Source organism: Pseudophryne corroboree, chromosome 6 (assembly GCF_028390025.1).
Source record: "Pseudophryne corroboree isolate aPseCor3 chromosome 6, aPseCor3.hap2, whole genome shotgun sequence".
In the NCBI taxonomy this organism is placed as follows: Eukaryota; Metazoa; Chordata; class Amphibia; order Anura; family Myobatrachidae; genus Pseudophryne; species Pseudophryne corroboree.
Genome location: NC_086449.1, coordinates 470,108,785 through 470,135,453, shown reverse-complemented (window position 1 = coordinate 470,135,453; position 26,669 = coordinate 470,108,785). Strand labels below are relative to the sequence as shown.

The 26,669-nt window shown below is 46.9% G+C and overlaps 1 protein-coding gene and 1 long non-coding RNA gene across 3 annotated transcripts in view; one reads left to right on the top strand and one right to left on the bottom strand.

Moving 5' to 3' along the window:
- Positions 1–18,062, bottom strand: part of LOC134932629 (uncharacterized) — a 135,453-nt gene extending 117,391 nt beyond the window's left edge. The window contains exon 1 of the long non-coding RNA XR_010179429.1: positions 17,857–18,062. This is a non-coding gene — a long non-coding RNA (uncharacterized LOC134932629). The remainder of the gene's footprint in view (positions 1–17,856) is intronic.
- A 173-nt stretch (positions 18,063–18,235) lies between these two features.
- The window catches only part of KCND2 (potassium voltage-gated channel subfamily D member 2), a 514,780-nt gene continuing 506,346 nt past the window's right edge, over positions 18,236–26,669 (top strand). For both annotated transcript variants that reach the window (XM_063927216.1, XM_063927215.1), the window contains exon 1: positions 18,236–20,250. In XM_063927216.1, coding sequence (XP_063783286.1) covers positions 19,136–20,250 — 1,115 coding nt within the window. In that variant the 5' untranslated portion in view covers positions 18,236–19,135. The remainder of the gene's footprint in view (positions 20,251–26,669) is intronic.

Below are 26,669 nucleotides of genomic sequence, written 5' to 3'. Positions count from 1 at the left end.
ATACCAGGCTCTTGGGATGTTTTGACGGTTACCCCCCTCTCCGTAGCTTCCAACTGTGGATGGTAATTCCTGACAACACCCCCCCCCCCCCCCATTCCCAGGCTTGCAGCAGCAGCACATGTGAGATCTTCTGGTACCTTGCAGCCACAGCCTCCTCACGTACAGCGCTTTGAGAGGTAACATGCTCCTGCTCTTCCCTCTCTATCAGTCCTGACTCACAATAGCCGCAGACCACAGGTAAGGCAGCACTTGCCTGTCCTGCATTCACTAAACCCTAAAGTGAGTGTTTGTGGGGGGGAAGACTCCTAGCAGCAGCCATTCAACAATTGGGGGGGCTGGGGGCGGTAGGCATGCATACAGTTTGGGGAAGGAGCAGTAGGCATGCATACAGTCGTGAGGGGGGAGCAGTGACAACAGTGGGAGGGGAGGGGCAGTAGCCATGCACACAGTCAGGGGGAGCAGTAACCAGGAAGCATGCGGAGAGATGGCGTGGGACAGCAGGAGAGGAACTGTTCATTCAAAAATGCCAACACCTTCTGCCAATAAGAGCGCTAGGCTATGCCAGACAGGACCGCAGCCACTATGCCAAAGGAAATTATAGCATGAGGTCCCCATGATATATAAATAACTAATACCTACTGTATATTGAACCACAAGTTGCAGCAATTTCTTTCAGCAGCTTTAAAGCATTTGAGTATGTTGGGACTTACCAAAGGCACACTGTAATAAATAAAACTGCTATGGCGCTTGATCCTCATTTTTAACGTGGCTTGTATTCAGAGGCGGGTTGGCCATAGGGTTCACAGGGAAGATTCCCGGTGGGCCGACTCACCCGTGGGGCCCGTTTTGTTTGAGGACATGTGGTCCTATTTATAGACATAATGAATAAGATGCTAAATAATTTGCATATATGAAAATGACTTTGCCACTTAGCCTGTGATTGCAGATGATCTAGTGTATGCTCTGTCTGCCTGCTTGGCTGACATATAAGATTGAGTGAATAGTGATTGGGATACGGTTGGTGTAATAAGCAAGAAAATATATCTTTCTAAAGAATGATATAGTTTCCTAAATTCTGAAGGCGTATCATATAATGTGCTCATAAAATTAAATTTTATTTCTTTTTAACTTTCCCCTTGATGCTGGACATGCCCACTATCTGGAAAGTTTTTTGGGGAGGGTGCTGCTGCCATGGCCCATGGCTACACCTTACACCTCTGGTGCTGCCCATGTGGGGCCACTAGTACAAATTTTTCCAGGGCCGCTTTTTGTTCCCAATCCGCCCCTGCTTGTATTACAGTAAGAGATCACTGTTTCACTGATTTTTTGATTTATTTTGTATTTTGTGACCTCTGGATTGCCAACCAGCACTGGAGAAGAGGACTCCATTTGCACCATCTCCCCAGGAATTGGATGAAAGAGGGTATATATGGGGGTGTATTTAATTCTGATAAATTGTTTTAAAGCTATGGGATAGATATATAATTTATTTGACCAATTAATTTACAATGGCCACTGTGGTAAGTGCTAAATCAGGCTTGTTTAGCATTTAACTCCAATGGTCAAAGACGCTAATTATGGACGACTTAATAAACCCTACTCCGTTTTGTGCAGTTTGTTTTTAAAAGCAGTTTTACATGGTGCACTACAGGCCCCAGTGTGCCCTTGATGCTGGTGCACTTGCATTGCTACATGCGCCAGCATGCTCTAGCACTGCAGCCATGGCACTGGCAGTACTACGAGCACCCAAGCTTTAAGGCTTCCTAGAACTGCTGGCATCTTTAGTTTACCATGTAAAAATGCTTTATACAATAATTATTACTCCACACCCGGCAATAAAGTGTATGTGGGGAAAGAGCAATAGTGCTGATTTCATTTTAGGGCTGGGACACATTTGTTTGCAGGTGAGATCCTCCTAGGGAATACTTATGCAGAACAGTCTAAGGCTGGTTGTCATTGTAACAGGGGCATACTGTAGCTACTGTATAGTGGACTGTAGTTGCATTCAATTTCCTGTATTTGCCTGCTAAGCAATTGGGTTCTGTGTGGTTCTATGTGTTCTGGCTGCCCTACAATGTGACATAGGTGTGTATTCAATTAATCCAACAAGCCTGAAAAACTGGATTTTCTGACTTTTTTAGGTCGAATCTGGATTTGACCTATTCAAGTCTGTTGCCGTATTTCCGACTTGTCGGAAACCAAGTGGATCAGTGGATTAGCCATGGATCCACGTATTTTGTTGGATTTGCGGTTGTTTCTCACAGATTTTTAGCATGTTTTTGACAAAGCCGATTCAACGTAAAAAAAAGTTGGATTGGCATTGTCGGAAACGGGCAGAAACCTGGCGGAAATGGACGCAAATTGAATAGTGAAGTATCGGATCCTCTCCATTGGAGAAGATCCGACAATAATTGAATACACCCCATGTGAAATAGTGCACTACTTTGGTTCACAAAATAATCTAGGGCACTACTATGGGGCATAACATTAACTAGGGCACTACTATGGTACATAAAATAAAATAGGAATCTATTCTGGGGCATAAAATTAACAACTGCTATGTAGAGGTATCTCTCTAGAAGAATTGGGACAGGGGCCCCGAGGACGTCGAGGAATACATGCAAGTGGGCCTGTCCCGACTTTCCTCTGAAGAGAGAACCAGGAGGTTAAATTTAGGGCTCTGCTTATACTGTAGCGGCAAGGGACATGTTTTGCGCGCAGCTGACCAAATAAGCAGGGAAATGCCCTGACCAAGTGAAAGTTGAGGGGGTTCGCTTAGGTCTGCAACTAGTCTCCTCACATGATTCCTTGTTAGTTCCTGCTGAAGTATCTTCAGGGAATCAGAGTTCTTTTGTCTCTGCAATTATTGATAGCGGAGTTGCTGGGAATTTCATGGATCTTACTTGGGCTCAGACTCTAGAAATTCCGCAGCTCCAGCTCAGAAGACCGATTACCATGCGCGGTCTGGATGGTGGCCCTCTCTCTAATGGGGTACTTACCCATCAGACCCCACCCTTGCATTTGACTGTGGGTGCGTTACATTCTGAGAGGATTGAATTCTTTCTCATCCATTGTCCGGCTGTTCCTCTAGTCTTGGGTCACCCCTGGCTTGCCTTACATAATCCAACCATTGATTGGCAGTCTGGGGAAATTTTACGGTGGGGTTCCAACTACTCTAAGAGGTGTATTTCTCGTCCGGTACGGGTTGCTGTCATTGCTTCAGAACTTATTCCTTCAGTTTACCAGGACTACGCAGATGTTTTTTCCAAGGGTAATGCGGACGTCCATCCACCCCACCGTTCTTATGATTGCACCATTGACCTCATTCCTGATGCTACTTTGCCTAAAGGGAGACTCTATGCGCTGTCTGGCCCAGGGACTAAGGCCATGGACGACTATATGCAGGAAAGTCTAAAAAAGGGGTTTATTAGGCCCTGGAAGTCCCCTTTGAGTGCAGGGGGTTTTTTTGTTGAAAAAAAAAAGACGGATCTCTTAGGCCGTGTATTGACTACTGGGCCTTGAATAAGATTTCTGTCAAAAATACTTACCCCTTACCTTTCATTTCTGTGTTGCTCGATCAACTCTGCACTGCTGTAATTTTTTCTAAAATTGACCTTAGAGGAGCGTATAACCTCATTCGAATAAGATCTGGGGATGAGTGGAAGACGGCTTTTAGTACAAAGTCCAGACACTACGAATATCTTGTGATGCCGTTTGATCTGTCTAACGCTCCTGCTGTGTTTCAGGATCTTATAAATGATGTCCTCCACAACTTCCTGGGGAAATTCGTGGTAGTTTATTTGGATGACATCTTAATTTATTCAGAGTCTCCGGAACAGCATTTTCTCCATGTTCAGCAAGGGCTTCAAAAATTGCGGGAGAATCACTTGTATGCCAAGTTGGAGAAATGTGATTTTCACATTACTGAGGTGTCCTTTTGAGGATATATTATTTCTCCGGAAGGGTTTTTTATGGAATTGGGCTCAACCCACTACCTTTTGAAGGCAATTCAGAGGTTTGGGGTTTTGCTATTTATTATAGACGTTTTATTCATGCTTTCTCCGAGTTAGTTGCCCCTATTGTAGCATTGACAAAAAAGGGTGCTGATCCAGCTAAGTGGTTGCCTCAAGCCGAGCGTGCCTTCCGGGCTTTAAAACAGGTCTTTGTCTCTGCTCCTGTCCTTAGACACCGCAACCCTGATCTTCCTTTTATCGTTGAGGTAGATGCCTCTGAGGCTGGGGTGGGAGTTATTTTGTCTCAAGAAGACCCCGAGTCTTTGGTGTTACATCCTTGTGCTTTCATGTCCAAAAACTTCTCCTCCACAGAGACCAACTATGACATTGGTAACAGAGAATTGTTAGCGGTCAAGTGGGCTTTTGAGGAATGGAGGCACTGGCTTGAGGGAGCTAAGCATACCGTCACTGTGTTTATGGACCACAAGAATTTGCAGTACATTGAGTCAGCTAAACGGCTTAATTCCTGGCAGGCTCGCTGGGCCTTGTTCTTTACTCGGTTCAATTTCATCAACACCTACAGGCCCGGTTCTAAGAACACCAAGGCTGATGCCCTGTCACGCTGTTTTCTTCCTGTTCACAATAACATTCTCCTGCCACTCCTATTATTCCAGCATCCTCTATCCGGTCCGGCCTCACACAGGATTTACACACACAATTAGTTCAGGTTCAGTAGCAGGCTCCTAGAAACACTCCCGTTGGCCGTCTCTTTGTTCCAGAGTTCTTGAGAGGCAGTGTCCTTGACGAGTTTCATGATAACAAAGTTGCTGGCCATCCTGGTATTGCTAAAACGTTGGAGTTACTCTCTCGCTCGGTGTGGTGGCCTAATCTTTCCAAGGATGTTAGGGAGTTTGTTCTCTCTTGTCAAGATTGTGCTAGGCACAAGGTGTCCTGGTCTCTGCATCTAGCCATTCCAGTCAGGCCATGGTCACACATTTCCATGGATTTTGTGGTGGATCTTCCACTCTCTTCTGGTTTTCAGGTGATCTGGGTGGTGGTGGATCGATTTAGCAAGATGGCCCATTTCATTGCTTTACCCCGAATGCCGTCCGCTCAGGTTATGGCAGTCTAGTTAGTTCGGCATATTTTCATGCTACATGGATTACACGTTGATATTGTCTCAGACCGGGGACCGCAGTTTATTGCCCGTTTCTGGAAGCTCTTTTGTGCCTCGTTAAACATGAGACTCAGTTTAACCTCGGGATACCATCCACAGTCCAATGGGCAGACGGAATGTGTGAACCAATCGCTGAAGCAGTATCTGCGTCTTAATACTGCCAAGCTTCAGAACGATTGGTCGGAATATATTCCCCTGGCCGAGTTTGCTTACAATAACGCCTGTCATTCATCTACCAAGGTTTCTCTGTTCTTTTCAGTCCTTGGCTTTCATCCCAGAGCCAATTCCTTTTGTCGCAATTATCCATCTTTTTCCTTGGCCTTGACTGCCCGCCTCAGAGTCATTTGGAAAAAGGTGCACCTTGCTCTTAAGAAAGCTGCTTTCTGGGAGAAAAATTTTTCAGACAGGTTCCTACGTCCATGCACTTTTAAGTTGGGAGACAAGGTATGGTTGTCAACCCTTAACATCAAACTCCGACAACCATTGGCTTAGTTGGGACCCAGATTCATTGGGCCATTTGTTATTATCAAACAGGTCAATCCGGTTGCCTATCGGCTACAGTTGCCTAAATCTCTTAAGATTTCTAACACCTTTCATTGTTCTCTGCTCAAAGCATTTGTTTTTACCAGGAAATTCTCTCGGAGAATTATCCAGGGTAGACCTCCTGTGAATGTTCATAGCCAACAGGAATTCCTGATGGAAAAGGTTTTTGATTCTAAGTTTTCCCGTGGTCAGCTCTGCTTTTTGGTCCATTAGAAAGGGTATGGCCCAGAGGAGAGATCTTGGTTCCGGGACAAGGATTTACATGCTCCTAAGTTAAAAAAAGCCTTTTTTTCATGAATTTCCTCATAAACCCGGGTTTAGGGGTTCCTTAACCACTCCTCAAGGGGGGCGTACTGTCAGCGGTGGTGGGTGTAGTTGGATGCGCTGGCTCCCGGCCGTTGCTAGGCAACGGGGCCAGCGCATCCCTTCTGCTGCTGAGCAACCGTCTCTGGCTGGTTACCTAGCAACCGGGGATGCCAGGCGGCCGCCCTGCACTTCAGTCCCGGCTGTTACTAAGCAGTTGGGATGCCGCGCACTGCGCGCCTGTTAGCAGCTGGGACAAATTAGGTCTGGGGGGCTGGTCTACTGGCTCTTCAGTGATAGGTCAGCAGGTCCTTTTTATGGGAGACAGAATCAGGCAGCCTCGCTGGTGATAGCTTCCTGTGGAGCCTGTCTTCCTGCCTCTGGTGTGTTCCTGCTTACAGTTTGTCTACTCCAGCATCCGGGGTCCAGTTCCGAGAGTCCGGTCTGAGGGATCGTTTCCTGCTGTCCTGAGTTTGCCTTCCAGTGGAGTGGTCTGGTGTCCAAAGCCTCAGGGGGTTCCGGTCGTTTCCTGCGCGCACCTCCCATTGTGTCGTGAGTAGCAGCTCTGCCGCACCTTACGGCTGAAGCCATGTTCTCATTATCTGTTTTGGTTGTGTCATTTTTGCAGAGGCTTCCACATAGCTGTCCTCGCCTTATTACGACAGGTTCATATTTGGCAGTTGGCGGCATTACTTTGCTTTGCTATTGTTCCTGGCGGCCGCGCCGCACATAAACTACTTTGTTATTTTCTGTATCTTTCTTCTCTAGTGTCTTGTCGTTCTTTGTTAGTTTTCCCCTTGTTCTCTCTCTGTCTCGAGTAACGCCTTGTCACCTAGTAAGACTGGGGGGCATTGGAGTCTGGGCGGACCTAATTCTCCTATTCAAATGCGGCTGCCGTGGGCACAAGAAACCATAGTCTCGCAGGCGTTAATCGACCACAGGGAAGGACAACGGAGTCAAGGATTTCGTTAGGTGTTGCTGCGTACCCCAGTTCTGTTGCAGCTTCATGCATCTGTACTCGGAACTCTTCTGCTGCCACCCTATCTCCTGGGTTCCAAGTACATAGAATTTAACAGTAGGTTTCCCTACTATAGTGGTATCAACCAAGTTCGGCATGGTCTTCAGGTTGCCGGCTGTCGGGATCCCGGCGCACAGTATACCGGTGCCGGAATCCCGACAGCCGGCATACCGACACTTTTTCTCCCTCTTGGGGGTCCACGACCCCCCTGGTGGGAGAACCGCGCCCGCAAGGGGTTCATTTGCACTCGCCACGCTGTCGGTATGCCGGCGGTCGGGCTTCCGGCGCCGGTATGATGGTCGCCGTGAGCCCGGCCGCCGGCATACCATACTACACCCGTTATACCTGTACGATACAGTTACCCCTGGGTGTAACATACACTTTGGGACTGTTGCTAAGTTGAATATACTGTACAATGTTTGTCAGAGCTTATTTTGTGTGTTTTTACTCAACACATGCCCCAGAAGCAAGCACATGCAAGTACTGGCAGTACAGATTTGTATACTTATCACATCTACACTTATGACTGAAGAGGCATAACTGGGTTTCCACAGGGCATTCCCACCTAGCCAAAGTCCAGTTGTGGCATATCATTGAAACTGTATGCCATACAGTGGTGGATTTAAGCGTCAGGCAGCCCCTAGGCACAACACTATTGTACCCCACCAATGAAGCATAACTGCAAAGTTGTCCAGTAGCTGTGATAGATGGCTCGTCTTAAAAATTCCCCTATGTCTCTCCAGCCTCTTGTGTCTCTACAGTGCAGTAGTCCAGTAGTAGTAGCAGCAGCAGCAGCAGGGTCTATGCCAGGGTAACATCTATGGGTGGGGTGGGGGTTAGTTATGTAGTAGCAATAACAGGGTCACATCTACTGTATGAATGGGGGGATGTAGGTAGATAGGTAGTAGCAGCAGCAGCAGGGTCTATGCCAGGGTGACATCTATGGGTAGGTTGGGGGTTAGTTAGGTAGTAGCAATAACAGGGTCACATCTACTGTATGAGTGGGGGGATGTAGGTAGGTAGTAGAAGCAGCAGGGTCTATGCCAGGCTGACATCTATGGGTGGGGTGGGGGTTAGTTAGGTAGTAGCAATAGCAGGGTCACATCTACTGTATGAATGGGGGGATTTAGGTAGGTAGGTAGTAGTAGCAGCAGCAGCAGGGTCTATACCAGGGTGACATCTATGGGTGGGGTGGGGGTTAGTTAGGTAGTAGCAATAACAGGGTCACATCTACTGTATGAGTGGGGGGATGTAGGTAGGTAGGTAGTAGTAGTAGTAGCAGCAGCAGCAGCAGGGTCTATGCCAGGGTGACATCTATGGGTGGGGTGGGTGTTAGTTAGGTAGTAGCAATAACAGGGTCACATCTACTGTATGAATGGGGGAATGTAGGTAGGTAGTAGCAGCAGTAGGGTATATGCCAGGGTCACATTTATTGGTGCATAGGCGGATCCAGAAGAAATTGATAGAAGGGGCACCATGATAGGGAAGGGGGTGTCAACTGTGCTGCTCTCAGAAAGGGTGTGTGGCCTCACTACAAGGGGCGTGGTCTCACGGGATATGCGAGCCCCAAATTCTAGTTCAAATTTGAAAGTAAAGAGGAAGATAGAGATGGAGAGGGGGGGAGAGAGTGGGCGAGAGAAAGAGGGAAAGAGAGGAAGAAAGAGAGGGAGAGAAGGTGCAGAAAGAGGGGGAGAGAGAGAGGGAGGGAAAGGGAGGGAGAAAGAAGGAAAGAGAAAGAAGGGGAAGAAAGAGAGAGGGAGAGAGTTGGGAAGGGAGAGAGAGAGTGCGGGGGTGAAGAGAGAGCTACTGGGGGTCATTCCGACCCGTTCGCACGCTGCAGTTTGTTGCAGCGGCGTGAACAGGTCGGAACAGTGCATGCGCTGCGGGCGCATTGCGTACGCGCATCGTTGCCCCGCGACGCCGCCAGCGGAAAAAGTGATCGCAGTGGCAATTGCAAGAAGACTGACAGGCGGGAGGCATTCCGGGGCGTCAACGTCAACTGACCGTTTTCCAGGCATGGTGAGGTGAACGCAGGTGTGTCCAGGCGTTTGGAGGGTGGATATCTGATGTCAATTCTGGGACCTTCGTTGCTGGATCTGTCGCACAGGGTAAGTAAGTCTGACCCTGGTCTTGTTTTGCAGGAAACTTTTTTAGCATAGCAGGACTGCACAAGCGATCGCAGCCCTGCTATGCTAAAATACACTCCCCCATAGGCGACGTCAAGTTGATTGCACGAGCAGCAAAAAGTTGCTACGTGTGATCAACTCGGAGTGACCCCCACTGTACGCTGATTAATATGATATGTGACATGCAGGGCTGGACTGGCCCACACGGTCACAGGGGAAAACCCCGGTGGGCCCCACTGACTGAGGGCCCAACCCTTCCTCCAGGGTTCAATTTTAAGACTGTGAATCTGAATTATACACTATACATTACAGGATTATGGTATGGCGTATTTGCCACAGTGCATCATACCCTCCAACTGTACCTTTTTGGCAGGTACAGTACCTTTTTTTATGGTCTGTACCGATTTTTGGCTCTCCAAACTTACATTGAAAGTATAGGAAAGGGAGTGTGGCCACGCCCCCTTTACCCATGGCCACGCCCCTTTTCAAAGCTGTACCGATTTTATGTGTAAAATGTTGGAGGGTATGAGTGCATTCATGTTATTAATATGGTACATTATCATGCATGGACAAGCAGTATTTACATATTTATCAAGGAGCCCAGACCATGCTTTCTCTAATGATTAGCCAAGCCTCTTTATGGCTGGCCACACCTCCCCTGCAGACTGGCCCCACCCCTAAGCATAGGCCCCTACCACTGCATTCCCCCAGTGTGCCTTTCATGCCGCAGTCCAACGCTGGTGACGTGTATGTTCTGTGCACGACTGCAGCTGTATTTGTATACGAAATGCTGCATTACAGTTTTCCACACTGACACTGTAACGTAGCATTTTGTATATGGATGCAACTGCAGTAAGACACATACAGCAGATACACAAGCCGCATATGATATTCATCGGTATCAGGGGCAGATTGGGAACAAAAAGCGGCCCTGGAAAAATTTGTACTAGTGGCCCCACTTGGGCAGCACCAGAGGTGTAAGGTCTAGCCATGTGCCATGGCAGCAGCACCCTCCCCCCAAGACTTTCCAGATAGTGGGCATGTCCAGCATCAAGGGGGAAGTTAAAAAGAAATAAAATTAAATATTATGAGCACATTATATGATACACCTTTAGAATTTAGGAGACTATATCATTATTTAGAAAGATATATTTTCTTGCTTATTACACCAACCATATCCCAATCACTATTCACTCAATCTTATATGTCAGCCAAGCAGGCAAACAGAGCATACACTAGATCATCTGCAATCACAGGCTAAGTGGCAAATTCATTTTCATATATGCAAATTATTTTGCATCTTATTCATTATGTCTATAAAAAGGACCACATGTCCTCAAACAAAACAGGCCCCACAGATGCGTCGGCCCACTGGGAATTTTCCCTGTGAACCCTATGCCCGATCCGCCTCTGATCAGTATAGTCTGCGTGTGCGTCTTATTAGCATTGTATTGCAAATAAGGTGCATTTTCAGCAGATACAGAAAACGACACTCAGCGTTAGTAAACTCACACGGAACTGGGCGCGACTAGAACGGCTGTAAAACGTGACCGCAGGAAAAACCAAAAAGGACACATACTGTAAAGAGGGCACACACACCACCACCATAAACTTTTTTATCTATCCACACAGTTGAAGAACAGCATACGCCCAATTTACCAACTCTGCATCTAGCCTTTAAGCATATATTACTCAAACAAATCTATGTCCAGCTTGTGGATATCTAAGATACCTGTGCATGCTATGTAAAATACATATGTTTGTCAGCTGCAGTTTACACCTACATTTATTTTGCATCCAGCTGTACAGTACATCTGCCCTATTGGGCCTGATTCTGAGTTGGAACTAAAGCAAAAAAAGACTCAGTAACTGTGCACCTTGTTAAAATCATGTTGCACTGCAGGTAATATTTACTCAAATCCAAATTGGGGTGTAAAAAAAGCGATATAGCATTTGTGGGCTACATGCAGGGGCATCAGAATGGGGGGGGGGCAAGGGGGCAGCATGCCCCCCTAAAACTTAACAGAGGTGCATGCACTGGGAAGGGGAGTGCTTACCAGCAGATCACCACGGAGGCTCCAGTCCCACTTTTGAAAGTCTGCCGCCGCTTCGTTCTGCCCCATGTCCTGTGTCCTGGCCGGCTTTTCACACAGATGCATTACTGGGAGGAGGCGTGCCCATGCTGAGCCTGCTGGGACATCCCCGCCTCCTCCCACTAATGCATCTGTTTGAAGAGCCGGCCAGGACACAGCACGTGGGGCAAAACGAAGCCGCGGCAGACTCTCCAAAGTGGGACTGGAGCCTCTGCCTCTTCACATTGATCCGGCGGTAAGCCCTCCCGCATGTGGAGGGGGGGTAGGTGTAATCGTTGGGGAGTGCCAAAGGTTTTCTTTTCACGCCCCCCCCCCCCCCCAACCAGATAACGTTGTGGTGCCCCTGGCTACATGTAATATTAGTCAGTATTTACCCTGCATTGCAATGTGGTTTGTCCATGTACTCAGGGCCTAATTCAGAACGGATTGCATTTGCAAATTGCAATCCTTAGCAAGGCATATGCAGGAGGATTCCTCATTTGCAACAGAAATACTGTGATCGATGTGATCGCAGTCCGGGATGAAAATGTTCATCTGCGACGGCAGGCCTAAGCTTACTCAGACTACCTGTCACGGGGCGGCTATTCAGACTACCTGTCACAGGGCGGCTTGTGAGGCCAAGGAAACTGCATCTCATGACACAGTACTTGGCCCCACCACTCCCGTCAAATGGTGATGACACGCCCCCGTTTCCGGAAATGCAGCCCCCCTGAACACCTCTGCCTTTAAATCAGGCAGAAGCATTCACAATTCTGTGATGAAATCGAGAAATATAAGCGATCCAACCTGAATTAGGCCCTCAGTTGGAAAGCCTTTTTCCTTTACCCCAAACATTGAATCAGGACTGTTGGGTTTTTTGATCGTTGGCAGCTGAGGGCTTCTATGGAAAATTGTCCTTATGCCCTATAACTTTCTGCCATTCAAGAAGCAGGTATTCATACTTGACACATACTGTTTGTGTTTGAGGTGCACAAGCCACATAAAACCACGAATAATGGATAAAAATTGTCTAAAATCAGCATCTGTCCTTACTAGTACCATGTTTCTTTGACTTCTCAGAACTTTGCTGTAGACCAGGGGTGGAGAACCTTTGATCCTCCAGCTGTTGTTGAACTACACATACCAGCATGCCCTGCTACGGTTTTGCTATCTGGCCATGCTAAAACTGTTGTAACACTAATATAGCTTCATTTTTTTATTTTTTTTTGCCAAATAGTGTTCTGCACCAAGAACAGATACTGTCACATAGTTTATAATGCTACAGTACATCTGTAAATATCCTCACTGATCTCTCCAGCTGCACAGATGCTGCAAAATCACAGCCAAAGCTTGTAGCTACCAGGAACATTTATTACACACTCCCTGGAGCATTAGTGCACTTGGTGGCCTGAAGAAAGATTAACCCTAGATTCTTGGAGACAACAATAATTTAGATATATAAATAGCAGTGTGTATGGGCCTTAATTCAGATGTGATCGCAGCAGCAAATTTGTTAGCTACTGGGCAAAACCATGGGCCTAATTCAGACCTGATCGTAGCCGCGCAAAATTTTGCACAGCTACAATCAGTTACTCAGACGTGCGGGGGGACGCTCGGCTAGTCCGCCCCGCATGTCTAACCTTAGCTCCTACCCCCCCCCCCCCGCACAAGTACAAAAGCATTGCACAGCGGTGATGCTTTTGTACCTGACAAGTAGCTCCCTACCTGCGCAGCTCCTGTGCACTGGCAGGAAGCTACCCGTCGATGTGTCGCAGCGGCTGCGTGTGATGTCACCCTGCTGCCGCTGCCTGCCCCCCGCACGTCCGGGCACGCCTGCATTGCCTAGACCAAGCCCCCAAAATGGAAGCCAAACACTTCCGGCCCGCCCCCTCTCGCCCAGCGACTGCCTCTGCCTGTCAATCAGGCAAAGGCGATCGCTAAGCTGAGATGGCCGGCACATGAGCAGTTCAGACCTGATCGGCTGCTGTGCGAAAACGTACAGTAGCGATCAGGTCTGAATTAGGCCCTATGTGCACTGCAGGGAGGGGGGGGGGGGGGCAGATATAACATGTGCAGAGAGAGTTAGATTTGGGTGGGGTGTGTTCAAACTGAAATCTAAATTGCAGTGTAAAATTAAAGCGCCCAGTATTTACCCTGCACAGAAACAATATAACCGACCCAAATCTAACTCTCTCTGCAGATGTTATATCTGCCACACCTGCAGTGCACATAGGGGGTCATTCCGAGTTGATCGCTCGCTGCCGATTTTCACAGCGCAGCGATCAGGTGACAAAAAACGGCATTTATGCGCATGCATATGGGCCGCAATGCGCACGCGCGTCGTACGGGTACAAAGCCTGTTGTGGTTGTGCACAGGTTGTAGCGAAGTTTTCAGTCGCACTGATAGCCGCAAGAAGATTGACAGGAAGGGGGCGTTTCTGGGTGTCAACTGACCGTTTTCAGGGAGTGTTTGCAAAAACGCAGGTGTGTCTGAAAAAACACACGCGTGGCTGGGCGTTCGCTGGGCGTTGGTATGACGTCAAATCCGGACATGAATAGGCTGAAGTGATCGCAAGCGCTGTGTAGGTTCGGAGCTACTCTGAAACTGCACAAACTGTTTTTGCAGAGCTCGGCTGCACATGTGTTCGCACTTCTGCTAAGCTAAAATACACTCCCCAGTGGGCGGCGGCATAGCGTTTGCACGGCTGCTAAAACTAGCTAGCGAGCGATCAACTCGGAATGACCCCCATGGTTTTGCCCATTAGCTAACAAATTTGCTGCTGCGATCAGGTCTGAATTAGGCCCTAATAAGGAGGTGGTTTCCAATGGTGACAATTAACCGACATTCTCGATCTCACAAATGGAACTTGGATTAATTATTTCAAAAGGAACATGATATAAACTTGTAGATTATGTTTTGCTCAGATATATAGTTCACCATGTAAAAATGCTTTCATCTAATTTTTGCAATATTTATCCCAGTGACCTGCAGCGGCAGCAAACTCAAGGCAAGCAGACAGTGATTACAGTGTGTGCGGTGGCCATATGTACTACACACATTACAGATGCAGCACTGGTACTTTCTGTATGGCTTGTTTTTTCCTAGGTCTGGGCTACGGACAGCCCACATGCTGAACAGCATTGGACTTATGTCACTGGTATCCAGTCAGAATGTGGATTTTCAGAATGATGGTCTTTGACCAATGGTGACTATTATTTATACCATAGATGGGGAGAACCAGATGGGTTCACCCCAATCCATAGGCATGCGCAGATGTGGACATGGGGGAGACGCTCCACGACTTCCCCCCTCCGCCGCATTATGGTCTGTTCCCAGGGCCGGCCCGAGCTAAATTTTTTCGGTAAGCTAATTTAGAATTTAGCGCCCCTTGATGGGATCAAATTTTAAAAGAGGTGTGGTCTCACAAGAAAGGGGCGTGGCCACACAATAGTACCCCCAGGGGTACAGGGAGATTGTCGATGACAGGGAGAAAGTGCGTGACTGGGTGGCAGAGGTGATGGAGATAGTGGGTGACTGAGGAGGCTGGGGTGACAGGGAGATAGTGGGTGACAGGGAAGGCTGGGGTGACAGGGAGCAGTGATCACGCTGAGCCCAAAAAAAAGTGGGTCCCAGGGAACCCTCACTTTTAAAAATTGGGGTCCTACCTGTCCTTTTCTGGGTCCCATCGGAATGAAGATTCTTATTAATCTTATTAATGATTAAAATATAAAAATAGAAACTTGATTTGGACACTACAAAAGTGTTGCAAGGGGAGGAGGGTTGCGACAATGCTGCTGGACTGTGTAGCATGCAGGACACTCTGCCCCAGAGCTGTAACTAGACATTTTAGTGCACTTCGGCAGAAAGTGAATTGGTGCTCCACCTCCCAGAGTGTAAAGAGCTGCAAAAATTGGGGGCGTTGCTTAATGGGAAAGGAGCGTGGCCACATAATAGTGCCAATTCACATTACACCACACAGTAGTGCCGCTTATACACATTGCACCAAGTACAACCTCCTATACACACTGCGCCAGGTAGAACCTCCTGTACACACTGCGCCAGATAGAGCACGTTATACATATTGCGCCAGATATGGCACGTTATACACAATTCGCCAGGTAGAGCACGTTATACACATTGCGCCAGGTAGAGCACGTTATACACATTGCGCTACGTAGAGCACGTTATACACAATGCGCCAGGTAGAGCACGTTATACACACTGCGCCAGGTAGAGCACATTATACACATTGCGCCAGGTAGAGCACGTTATACACACTGCGCCAGGTAGAGCACGTTATACACACTGCACCAGGTAGAGCACGTTATACACACTGCACCAGGTAGAGCACGTTATACACAATGCGCCAGGTAGAGCACGTTATAGACAATGCGCCAGGTAGAGCACGTTATACACAATGCGCCAGGTAGAGCACGTTATAGACAATGCGCCAGGTAGAGCACGTTATACACAATGATCCAGGTATAGCACGTTATACACAATGCGCCAGGTAGAGCACGTTATACACAATGCGCCAGGTATTTATTGAGACACAAGAGGGGGAGTTTAAAGCTCGCGCTCTCGCTTTCTCTCTCTCTCTTTCTAACAATTATCTGTATATTTGAAGTCTGTAGAAAAGGCTGATCAGGTACTGTATGGTAGGAAATTTCATAAGTTGGTAGAGGGCACAAGAGAAATCTCTAGGTGAGAGTAAGAGGGGGTTACCATAGGTGAAATAAGGTGCAGCAGGTTAGAAGTAGATCTAAGAAAGTGAAAGTGGCAATATCGTGAAATGAGATGTGTGTAGCAGCAGCTCAGGAACAGACAGCCTCAGACAGACAGAACCGCGTGTTTGTGCGGCCAGCTTAGTATGGCCGCAGTTACGGCCTGCAAGAGGAGAGAGCCACTGACAGCTCGGGCGGACGGGAGCGTGGGCGGGTGGACGGGGCAGGAGTCAGACAGCAGCTTAGGAGTGCGGCTTGACGGAGCGGTCGTGGTGCAGTCCGCCGGCGCCTTCCTCACTGTGGCGCCTTACTCGTACGCGTACCCCGCGTAACGGGTGGGCTGGCCCTGTCTGTTCCCCCTTCAGTCCAGGACATACTGTAGACTGCTTACCTGGGTGGCCCATGTGAGCAGTCTATGTCCCAGAGCAAGGGGTGGAGAAGGTAGTCCTTTACCCGGAGCTACCAATTTTTTTTCTCCAGGGAGCCCAGCTCCTCCCCTCAACACCCGCAAGGCCCCACCCTTAGGCTGCGATTGGGCTGCAGCTCAGTGAATACTAAAGCAGGGGTGACCATTGGTGGGTAAAACCATCGATGGTTCCCTTACAAAATGTATAATCTATTCTTTCTTTCTTTCTTTCTTTCTTTCTTTCTTTCTTTCTATTCTGTCTGCATTAATGTGTAAAAAGGGGGACGCTGGCTGCTGTAATGTGTAAAAAGTGGATGCTGTCTGCCGTAATGTGTAAAAAGGGGACGCTGTCTGCCGTTATGTGTAAAAAAGGGGACGCTGTCTGCCGTAATGTGCAAAAAAAGGGGGACGCTGTCTGCCGTAATGTGTAAAAAGGCGACGCTGTCTGCCGTTATGTGTAAAAAGGGGACGCTGTCTGCCGTAATGTGTAAAAAGGGGGACGCTGTCTGCCGTAATGTGTAAAAAGGGGACGCTGTCTGCCGTAATGTGTAAAAAGGGGAATCTGTCCACCGTAAGGTGTAAAAGGGGCTCTACCTGGTGTAGTGGTGCTACTGTGCCGCGTAATTTGAATAATGGAGACTACTGTGCACGTTATACTACCTTCCCCACGAAGCCACGCTCATATATTTTCTGCGCGCGCCTGCGGCACGCACGGCTCCTGTTTTACACGGGGGGGTGCTCCAATGCCGGCACTGTTGCTAGGTATCCATTTCTCTGGACCTAAGCAGGTCCCCCTCATCAGATCCTCTCCAGGGGTGAGGGGGTGAACTTGGATGGGATGAGGGGGGGGGGGGGGCAGAGCATTTTGTCGCACCTGGGCCCATCGCTCGCTAGTTCCGCCACTGTTACCAGCAATGGCTAGCACATCCTAGTAATGCTATAGGTACTTCTGGGGGGTGGTCTTCAGTATGCCGACTGACGGGATCCCGACGCACAGTATACCGGCGCCGGGATCCCGACAGCCGGCATACCGACACTTATTCTCCCTCGTGGGGGTCCACGACCCCCCTGGAGGGCGCGCGCCACCGTGCCCATAGCGTGGCGAGCGCAGCGAGCCCGCAAGGGGCTCATTTGCGCTCGCCACACTGTCGGTAAGCCGGCGGTCGGGCTCCCGGCGCCGGTATGCTGGTCGCTGGGAGCCCGACCGCCGGCATATCGTAGTGAACCCCTTCTGGGTGACCCCATGCCTCCAGAACACTGGCTGTTAGTCTGTGTTTGAGGTGCACAATTCACAGAAAACCGCAAATGCAGGAAAAATACTGGCGACTGCATCTGATCTACTATCATATACAGTACAGTAATTTGCATCTTTCCTTACTTCTAGTGACTTCCCAGAACTTTACTAGACCACTAGAGAGAGACATAATACTCTACAAAGGCATTTGTGTAGCATATAAGTAATATAGCTTAACTCGACTTTTTGTTTAATAAGGGGTTAATTGGAAATCTGCACCAGTAATAAATGTCACATACTTTACAATGCGATCTCCGTGTACAATACGTCGTCCCTGATCACCCAGCTGCACGGACACTACCTCCCGACCGGGTTGGGGATACCAATCACATGCTGCCTGGAAGATCAGTGCATTTGGCCGGTCACAAACAAATGGTATTCGTGGAAAGGCTGACTGGACCAAATTTCGGAACGCCGGACCAGTGCTGCTCCCTGCAGCGACCCCTGCCGCTGAGGAAATAAATAAGGGACACCATTGATGCGGATATATAAGTAGATAACAAGGAGTCAGCATGCTATGAGGACAATCATCAGGTACACTACAGTATATACAGGAACTCACACCCGGAAGCTTGGACACATTGTTGCAATAATAGCAACATGAAGTGCAAACTACACAGCCAGCTGCTCCCGGCGATGTGACAAGTAGACAGGAATACTGGGCAGAGGGGGTGGGGTTACACAGGCTCCTGCCCTGCTACAAGCTAGTGAAATGGTTGCAAAAAGTGATAGGGGAGAGGTACTCACCCCTCCTAACTGTGCTCATTCCCCTCATCCACCTGAAGCTGGCAGAGAATGTATGCTTAGTGTATGGATGCACATGTGCTAGGCAAACTGAACTGAAGTTACACTGAGTGCCTGTAACCCCGGACCTCTGCCTCCCCAGCTGTATGCCTCTGCTTCTCCCTGGAAAGAGCTGCTGCTGTGGATTCTGTATACTTGTTGCAAAGGTACGTAGCTCTTCTGGCTGGAACAGCAATTGGAATATATTGGTGCAGTTCCTGCTTGTCAGTCTGCTTGCATCTGGCCAAGCCATGCTTCTGTTCTTAGCAGAACGTTATAGGAAAATGATGAGTTCCAAAATGTTCCTATGCAAATCATTAATTGTGTTAAATGAATAGCACAAATGGATCTCCTATAGTAAAGGAGCAGGCATAGGCATGTGTGATGTGATTGCCACTGTCAGACTTAAGAGACAACGGATAGGTGACGGAAAGCTGCAAGCAGACAGAGCAGCTCTCTCCCTGCTGCTGGTATAGCTCTGAGAGCTGCAGCTCAGCCAGCAACACATGGCATTCTTCTTCCTCTGCTTCTGCTGAACACTACAGACTGCTCTTATCTGACACACCTGGAAACAGAATGGGATTGTGACCTAGAGACACTGACAGCATCTTCAGCACATTCTTTCTGGTCAAACTTTTTATCTGCTAACAAAATCAAACAAGTTTTATAAACTTGCAGCAACCTTTATATTTCTGCTAAAGCTCAGATAAGCCATTACAGGCAACCACGGTAAACATGGCAGCAGGAGTGTCATCATGGCTGCCCTTTGCGCGAGCTGCTGCCATTGGCTGGATGCCAGTGGCATCAGATCCTATGCCTGCACCACCCCAAGGTGAAAGGAAAAGGTCTCAGGACTCCTTGATTGTGCTAAATGTCAGTGGTACCTGCTTTCAAACTTGGCGAAACACACTAGAGCGCTACCCGGATACTTTGCTTGGCAGCACTGAGCGAGATTTTTTCTTTAATCAGGATACTGGAGAATATTTTTTTGATAGGGACCCGGATATTTTCCGCCACATTCTGAATTTTTATCGCACAGGTCGGCTTCACTACCCGCGGCATGAATGTATTGCTGCATTTGATGAAGAGTTGGCATTTTTTGGTGTTATGCCAGAGATTATTGGTGACTGCTGTTATGAGGAGTACAGAGACAGGCGCAGGGAGAATGCAGAGAGACTACTGGATGATGCTGACAGTGAGAACAAATCAGAGGGACCACTACCCCCAATGTCAGCTCGTCAGAAAATGTGGCGAGCATTTGAAAACCCTCACACCAGTACTGTAGCCTTGGTATTTTACTATGTAACTGGCTTCTTCATTGCTGTCTCTGTCCTTGCCAATGTGTTGGAGACAGTACCATGTGGTACAGGTCTAGGCTCTATGCGGGACTTGCCTTGTGGTGAGCGTTATACTACGGCTTTTTTCTGTCTGGATACAGCATGCGTCCTTATCTTCACTGTGGAGTACTTGATGCGCTTGTTTGCTGCACCCAGCCGATTTCGGTTTGCACGAAGTGTAATGAGCGTCATCGATGTGGTGGCAATCATGCCCTATTACATTGCTCTTGTGATGACAAACAATGATGACGTAAGTGGCGCATTTGTCACGCTGAGAGTGTTCCGTGTGTTTCGGATCTTTAAATTTTCCCGCCACTCACAGGGTCTACGGATCTTGGGATATACACTGAAGAGTTGTGCCTCAGAATTGGGATTTCTGCTATTCTCCCTTACTATGGCGATCATCATCTTTGCCACAGTAATGTTTTATGCTGAGAAGGGTTCTTTAAACAGCAGATTTACTAGTATACCAGCTGCCTTTTGGTACACCATCGTCACCATGACAACGCTGGGGTAAGTCTCACACTTGAATAAGTGTGGTAACAGTGTCATATTTTATTGTATGCTGAACTGTTTTTGTAATTAAATATATAGGTCTTGTTGGAATACATACTATTTATGGGGGGCGGGATGCCAGCTGTTAACATACTGACAGCGGCATCATGCTCGCCAGAATGCAGGCAGACACGCAGGCGCAAAGAGTCACCTTGCAGGCTCGCTGCGCTTGCCATGATGTGATCTCGGTGGCTCTCTGGGTGACGTGGACACCCAGAGTGGGAACAGCCCCTGTGCACCGGAATTCCGTCTGTCTGCATTGTCGGCTGTCAGGATTTCTGCGTCGGTATCTGACCGCCGGGATCCCAACAGCTGACAAATTGATTGCAAACTGTCTTGTTAATTGAGTCATCATAGTTACATGCTGTGTTGTTTCACTACACATAGTAAAAGCAAAGACTTCATAATATTTGCTCTTTGGACTAATATACACTCACTACTATAACCATAAACCTACTGTATGTTTTTCATATTTCAGTTATAACTAATTTCTCCATAATTTCATACCAAATCTCTTTTACACACTCGCAAAGATGTGTTGTAGAAGCCATGTATTTACACATGACCAATATCATAGCCAATAGCCAATGAAATAACTGCTGGCCTCACAAACTAACTAAAGCCATGTAAACACTATGCAACCCCCTGTCCTCACTGCCTAAACCTAACTTCCACCCCCTCGCAGCCTAACCCTAACCCTCCGTGGGGGGTGCCTAACCCTAACCCCCCCTTCCCGCAACATAACCCTAACCCCCGGGATGCAGCCTAACCCTAACCGTCCTTCTCTAGGGAGAGACAACAAAGTCCAGAGGACACTGCACAAGTAATCAACAATTCATCAATATAATTGTAGGGAAACCAACCAGCGAAAGGAATAACTTGGCCTTTCTTTTATGAAAAGGCACAAAATTGTATCAGGTTGGAGGTGCGCCACTAAGCTGAAGTTATCAGGTTGGAGGTTTGCCACTAAGCTGAAGTTATCAGGTTGGAGGTGCGCCACTAAACCGAAGTTATCAGGTTGGAGGTGCGCCACTAAGCTGAAGTTATCAGGTTGGAGGTGCGCTACTAAGCTGAAGTTATCAGGTTGGAAGTGCGCCACTAAACTGAAGTTATCAGGTTGGAGGTGCGCCACTAAGCTGAAGTTATCAGGTTGGAGGTGCGCCACTAAGCTGAAGTTATCAGGTTGGAGGTGCGCCACTAAGCTGAAGTTATCAGGTTGGAGGTGCGCCACTAAACTGAAGTTATCAGGTTGGAGGTGCGCCACTAAGATGAAGTTATCAGGTTGAAGGTGCGCCACTAAGCGTCCCCCTGCAGCCTAACCCTAACCTCCTCCCTCCTGCGATCTTACCTGCCTTGTGCCACGGTCTTTTCTCATTCGGGATTACGGCTGCCGGCATCCTGGTGCTGGGATGGTGTACCCATTTTGGATGCCTTTGTCAGCATTCAGAATAGTGTTGTATTCCGGCGTCAGTATTTTGACTGCAGGGATCCTGACTGCTTCCCGCCGGCCCCCAATCACAATGCACATCTTTTATTATGTACATGATCTGTCTGACATAGATCATTTAAAAACATCACCTTTGTTAATCTTTAGAACATATAGTTCTGATAAGAACAGATAATACAGTAGTGTACTCTGGAAATCGGGGAAAATCAAGATAATTTCATCTCTCAGAAAATTGGGGACTGTGAGTAAAGTTTTTCAGGTGTGTACTTAGACATGCTAGTAGTTGGTGTCTCAAACGGAATGCAGTTAAGATACTGGTGTCGGGATCTCAGCAGTCGAAATACAGACACCAGAATCCCAACTCCCGTCAGAATACCGATGCCAGAATCACAACAGGGTCAGGAGACCGACAGCTGTCATCCCACTGTAAGTATAGTGGGCGAGTTGGGTTAGGCCCAGGGAGGGGAAGGGGGGGGGGGGTGTTAGGTTTAGGCGCCACACGCAGAGGTTAAGGTTAGGCTACAGGGAGAGGGGTTAGGGTTAGACACCACCGGGGGAGGTTAGGGTTAGCCACTAAGGGGGGAGGTTAGGGTTAGGCTGCGGGAAGGGAGGCTTAGGACTAGGGGTCAGAGGAGTGGGGATAACATACTTACCTTTCCCTTGTCTGGATTTCAACTATGGGGATGCCGGTGTCAGTATTGTGATGCCGGCATTCCATCCGCCGGTCAATCACACTGAACCCTCTCACTATGCTGAATTCGCTTTATATTTTTTATTTTTGTGTAAATTGGTATTTACTGTAAGGCTTAGTGCTGACATGAGAGAAGAGAACATTCATCTATTGTGATTGTATTCTCTACACAATGTAGTATAATAGAATGTATCTTCAGTTTGCATTTAATATGGACATCAGTCATTTTGATGTAACCACCTGTTCTCAGACATGGATAGCTTTAAAACCTGGACTGTGCCGTGTTTGGGAACCACTGCCTTAGTATGTAAAAGAACTGAAAAATGTGTCTAAAGATAAAGGGGCCAATTTAGAGCTGCATGCTAGTCTGTTGTGTGGATGGATTTTGTAATTTTTAGAACTGCGCATGCTCTGTATCCAAGCACACGCATCCTTGAGTGATTCTGAATGGCTGCAAGTGTGCGACATTGGGGCATTTGAGTTCAGGCTAAACTTAAGCTGGATACACACTATAAGATTATCTATCCAATTTTTCTGGTTGAAACAAAAATAAGACATGTCCAGGATGTGTAGATACAATTGCGGACTACGTTGAATTATGTGACTTCAGACAAATCTCTTGCACCTAGTATTTGGATGGTGCAAGTATGTGATGATAACAATGCTGGTTATTTAATCAAGCTTCAGGGTAATGGGCCATGTGGTCACATAGATGCATGCTACTCTGTATATGGGCAAATATCCAAATTTAGTTCCATACCCTCAGTGCCAGTACAGTTTGACCGAGAAGCATGCAACTCTCAATCAGCCCCAAAGTTATTACGACATGAAGGTATGTAAAATGAAGTATATGTACAAAGGATATGTGTAATATTCGGAAATTTGGAGGCCAATTTCTGGGTCTGTTGTATATACTGTATGGTATGCAGTTAACATACCACCTGTCGGGATCCCGGCTGTCGCAATACTGACGCCGGGATCCCGACTGGGGTACTATACTGCGAGGTAGTTGATTTGCCTTCTATGGGTGTCCAGGACACCCATAGAGGGAGAATAGAACATGTGGCGAGCTGAGTTTTGCTGCATTCGCCCCCCTGCCGGCATACTGTATATATATATATATATATATATATATATATATAATATATGGATTAGCATTTTCCCAGCTCTCAAGAGTCTACAGTATCTCCCCCTTTTAAGTGAATAACAGCGTCCACTGTGATTACTGTGTGCTTTATTGCTTTCTGGTATTTGAAGCTGAGCCTGGAAATAATGTTTATTAATGATTTATATAACAATGCTGCCATTCAACAGATCTCTATACAGTATATGCAGAAACAAGTTTGCTTTTTTGTTTATAATGCAGCATACACTAGCTGTGCCTTTTTGGCCATGAAATGTTGGGAAGTATGGATATGTGATGCTGTAATAGGCAGTTATATTATTAGGGAATATACCGTAACATTTTTTCTACTGTATATGAATCACATCTTCAGGTGCTGTTGAGCCGCACTACTAGCATATTCATTGAACTTTGCCCCTGGGGAAATAGTTTAACAATGGAAAAACCACGTGTGATGAGAAAGTCTCTTGTAGAAATAGTGATATAGCCGCTTTAAGCGTTTATGATGAATGTCATAAAAGTATAATCACACAAAGCATTTCATCCATCTGCTACTGAAATGTGTGTGTGTGTGTGTGTGTGTGTGTGTGTGTGTGTGTGTGTGTGTGTGTGTGTGTGTACTTATATAACAATCTCAAGTATTTTTTAAAACTGTAAAACACATTAAAAGCCATTTTGTTTTTTCATTGTCCTGTAATCTACACAATTTCCCTTGTAAGAAAAGCCCACTTGTTTGCTGGTAAATCTAGGAGCATTTAGTTTTCATAGAATTTTATTAACTGTAACATGACTGATATCCAATCTCAGGGCCTTATTCAAAGCTGATTGCTATGGCTGTGATCGCTCTGAAGAGCGTGTTTTTCCTGTCTGCGCACTCGCAATTTCTGTAGTATGTGTGTGCAGGCTATCATGAAGAAAGGATGCGATTGTGGCACGATTGACAGGCAACGGACATCTGGGGGCGGCAATGCGGTGTTGGTGGGGAGGACAGCAAGAAACACAGGTGTGTTATGGCCATTTTCGAGGTGGCCCGATGACGTTACCTGCACTTCCTGCGGGAGGAACATGGCGTTGCAATCACAATGGAATTGCAATCGCATCATGGGGCAGAGTCACACAGGCAGGGCGGCCTTGCCCTGTGTTGGGTGGCCCCCAGCATGTGATTTTAGTGGTCGCAGATTTTGCTGCGATAGCAAAATCTGTGACCAACTCCTGAGTTTTGTATGTATAAGTAGCATCACATATTTTCTGCTTTATGTGACTTTGTCTATATACAGCTTGAATTATGCATTTTTCTGGACTACCATTTACATTTTATTAGTTGTAATATATCTGTTGTATTTGCAGGTGATGAGTAAGGCGATATACAGTAGTTGATCAATACCCTTTTTAACTTTTTATCCCAGTGTAATTATACACATTTTACAATGTTTATATCAAACTCCCAAATACTTTATATTCAATTGCAATAAATGACAGGTAACATTTTTTTTCAACAAAGAGAAGTAATAATGGACATATCTGGAAGCTTCCATAAGAAAACAACTTTATGAGAGGACTAACGGGTTTATTTACTAAGCATCAGGTTCTAAAACCTGAAACTTCCAGTCATGCTGTTTTGAATTTCGGGCATAAAGACGATTAAAACAGCAGGATTTTAGAACCCGACGCTAAGTAAATAAACCCATCAATTTATTTTTATGATGGCATAAATCATTTCAACAATTAGTAACAAGAAGGTGAAATATTCTAAAGTTGAACATCCGGTACATTTAATTCAGCAGAACCAAATGTTGGCCATGTGACCATGAAGCTGTGACACTCTTCTAGCAAACTAGAAACAAACAAGCCACATAATAAAACTATGTTCAGTTACCTTCGGTGGTAAATGTATCTGTATATTTTGGCAAGGCATCAAGTTACAAACGCATTGTTACTAATTCTTTAGTGAAATATAAATACAGGGTGAGTCTCCAGTATCCGAGATGCTTAGGACCTGAAGCATTTTGGCTTTTGTAATTGTATACTATAATGAGATATCTTGGGGATGGGACCCAAGTCTAAACATGAGATGCATTTTACGTTTCATATACATCCAGAGGCAATTTAAGAGAGGAGGGGACCCGCGTGCAGCCTTCATCGCAGGCCCCCTACTCTCTGGCAGCAGTAGACTCTGGCATAATGCCAGAGTCTACTGCGCATGTGCAGGTCTCGGGAACATGGCGCCCGTGGCTTGTCACCGGTGGAAACCTCCAGTACGCATTTGCAAATCACTCGGAAATGGCCTCTGTGGACATTTTCCGAGTGATTTTTGCCCAAACAGCAGGGCCTCTGTCACGGGACTCTGGAGAGGTAAGTATATTCTATGGGTGCAGTGTGTGCGGTGTGGGCCCCCCTGGATCCAGCGGCCCATGTGCACCACACACCTTGCATCCATTATAGAAATGCCTATGTGTACACCTTATGCACATAGCCTGAAAGCCATTTTATACAATTATTTTAAAAAAATGTGTGCATTAAACAAAGTTTGCATAGATTGAACCATCAGAAAGCACAGGTGTCACTATCGCAGTCGCACTCAAAAAAATTTGGATTTCGGAATATTTTGTATAAATGGATTCTAGGGTATGGGAAACGCCACATGTACTAGACTGGCCCCATAAATAATACTCATCCCTATATTTCATCTCCTGAAACTCTGTAGACGAGTTATGGTAAATATGGAAGCTAACTGCAGCACCCTTTAGTCCTCATTTGTAAAACGACTAAGGTCTGTTGAGGGTGTGATGCTGCCTGGCTGCCTTTGATAAGCACACCCTTCGCTGTGAACTTGAGCTCTTACCATATGCAATTTTTATATTAAAGCAGTTCTTCCAGATAGGTAAAATATTCATCCTATCCATGGTACCATTCACTGGAGCTGCTTTGTTTCTCAGAGCTCTGTACAGCCCAAGGCAAACACCTGGACTATGAGGTGCTGCAGAAGGAAATGGGAATGGTTGGACCAATGAGAAGCCATAATTTCTGTGATATCAGATATTTACAAGTGGCGAACAGATATTACTGCCACAGATAAATAGCAGAGCAGCAGATTTAAAAGGAATCTGTAAATGGTC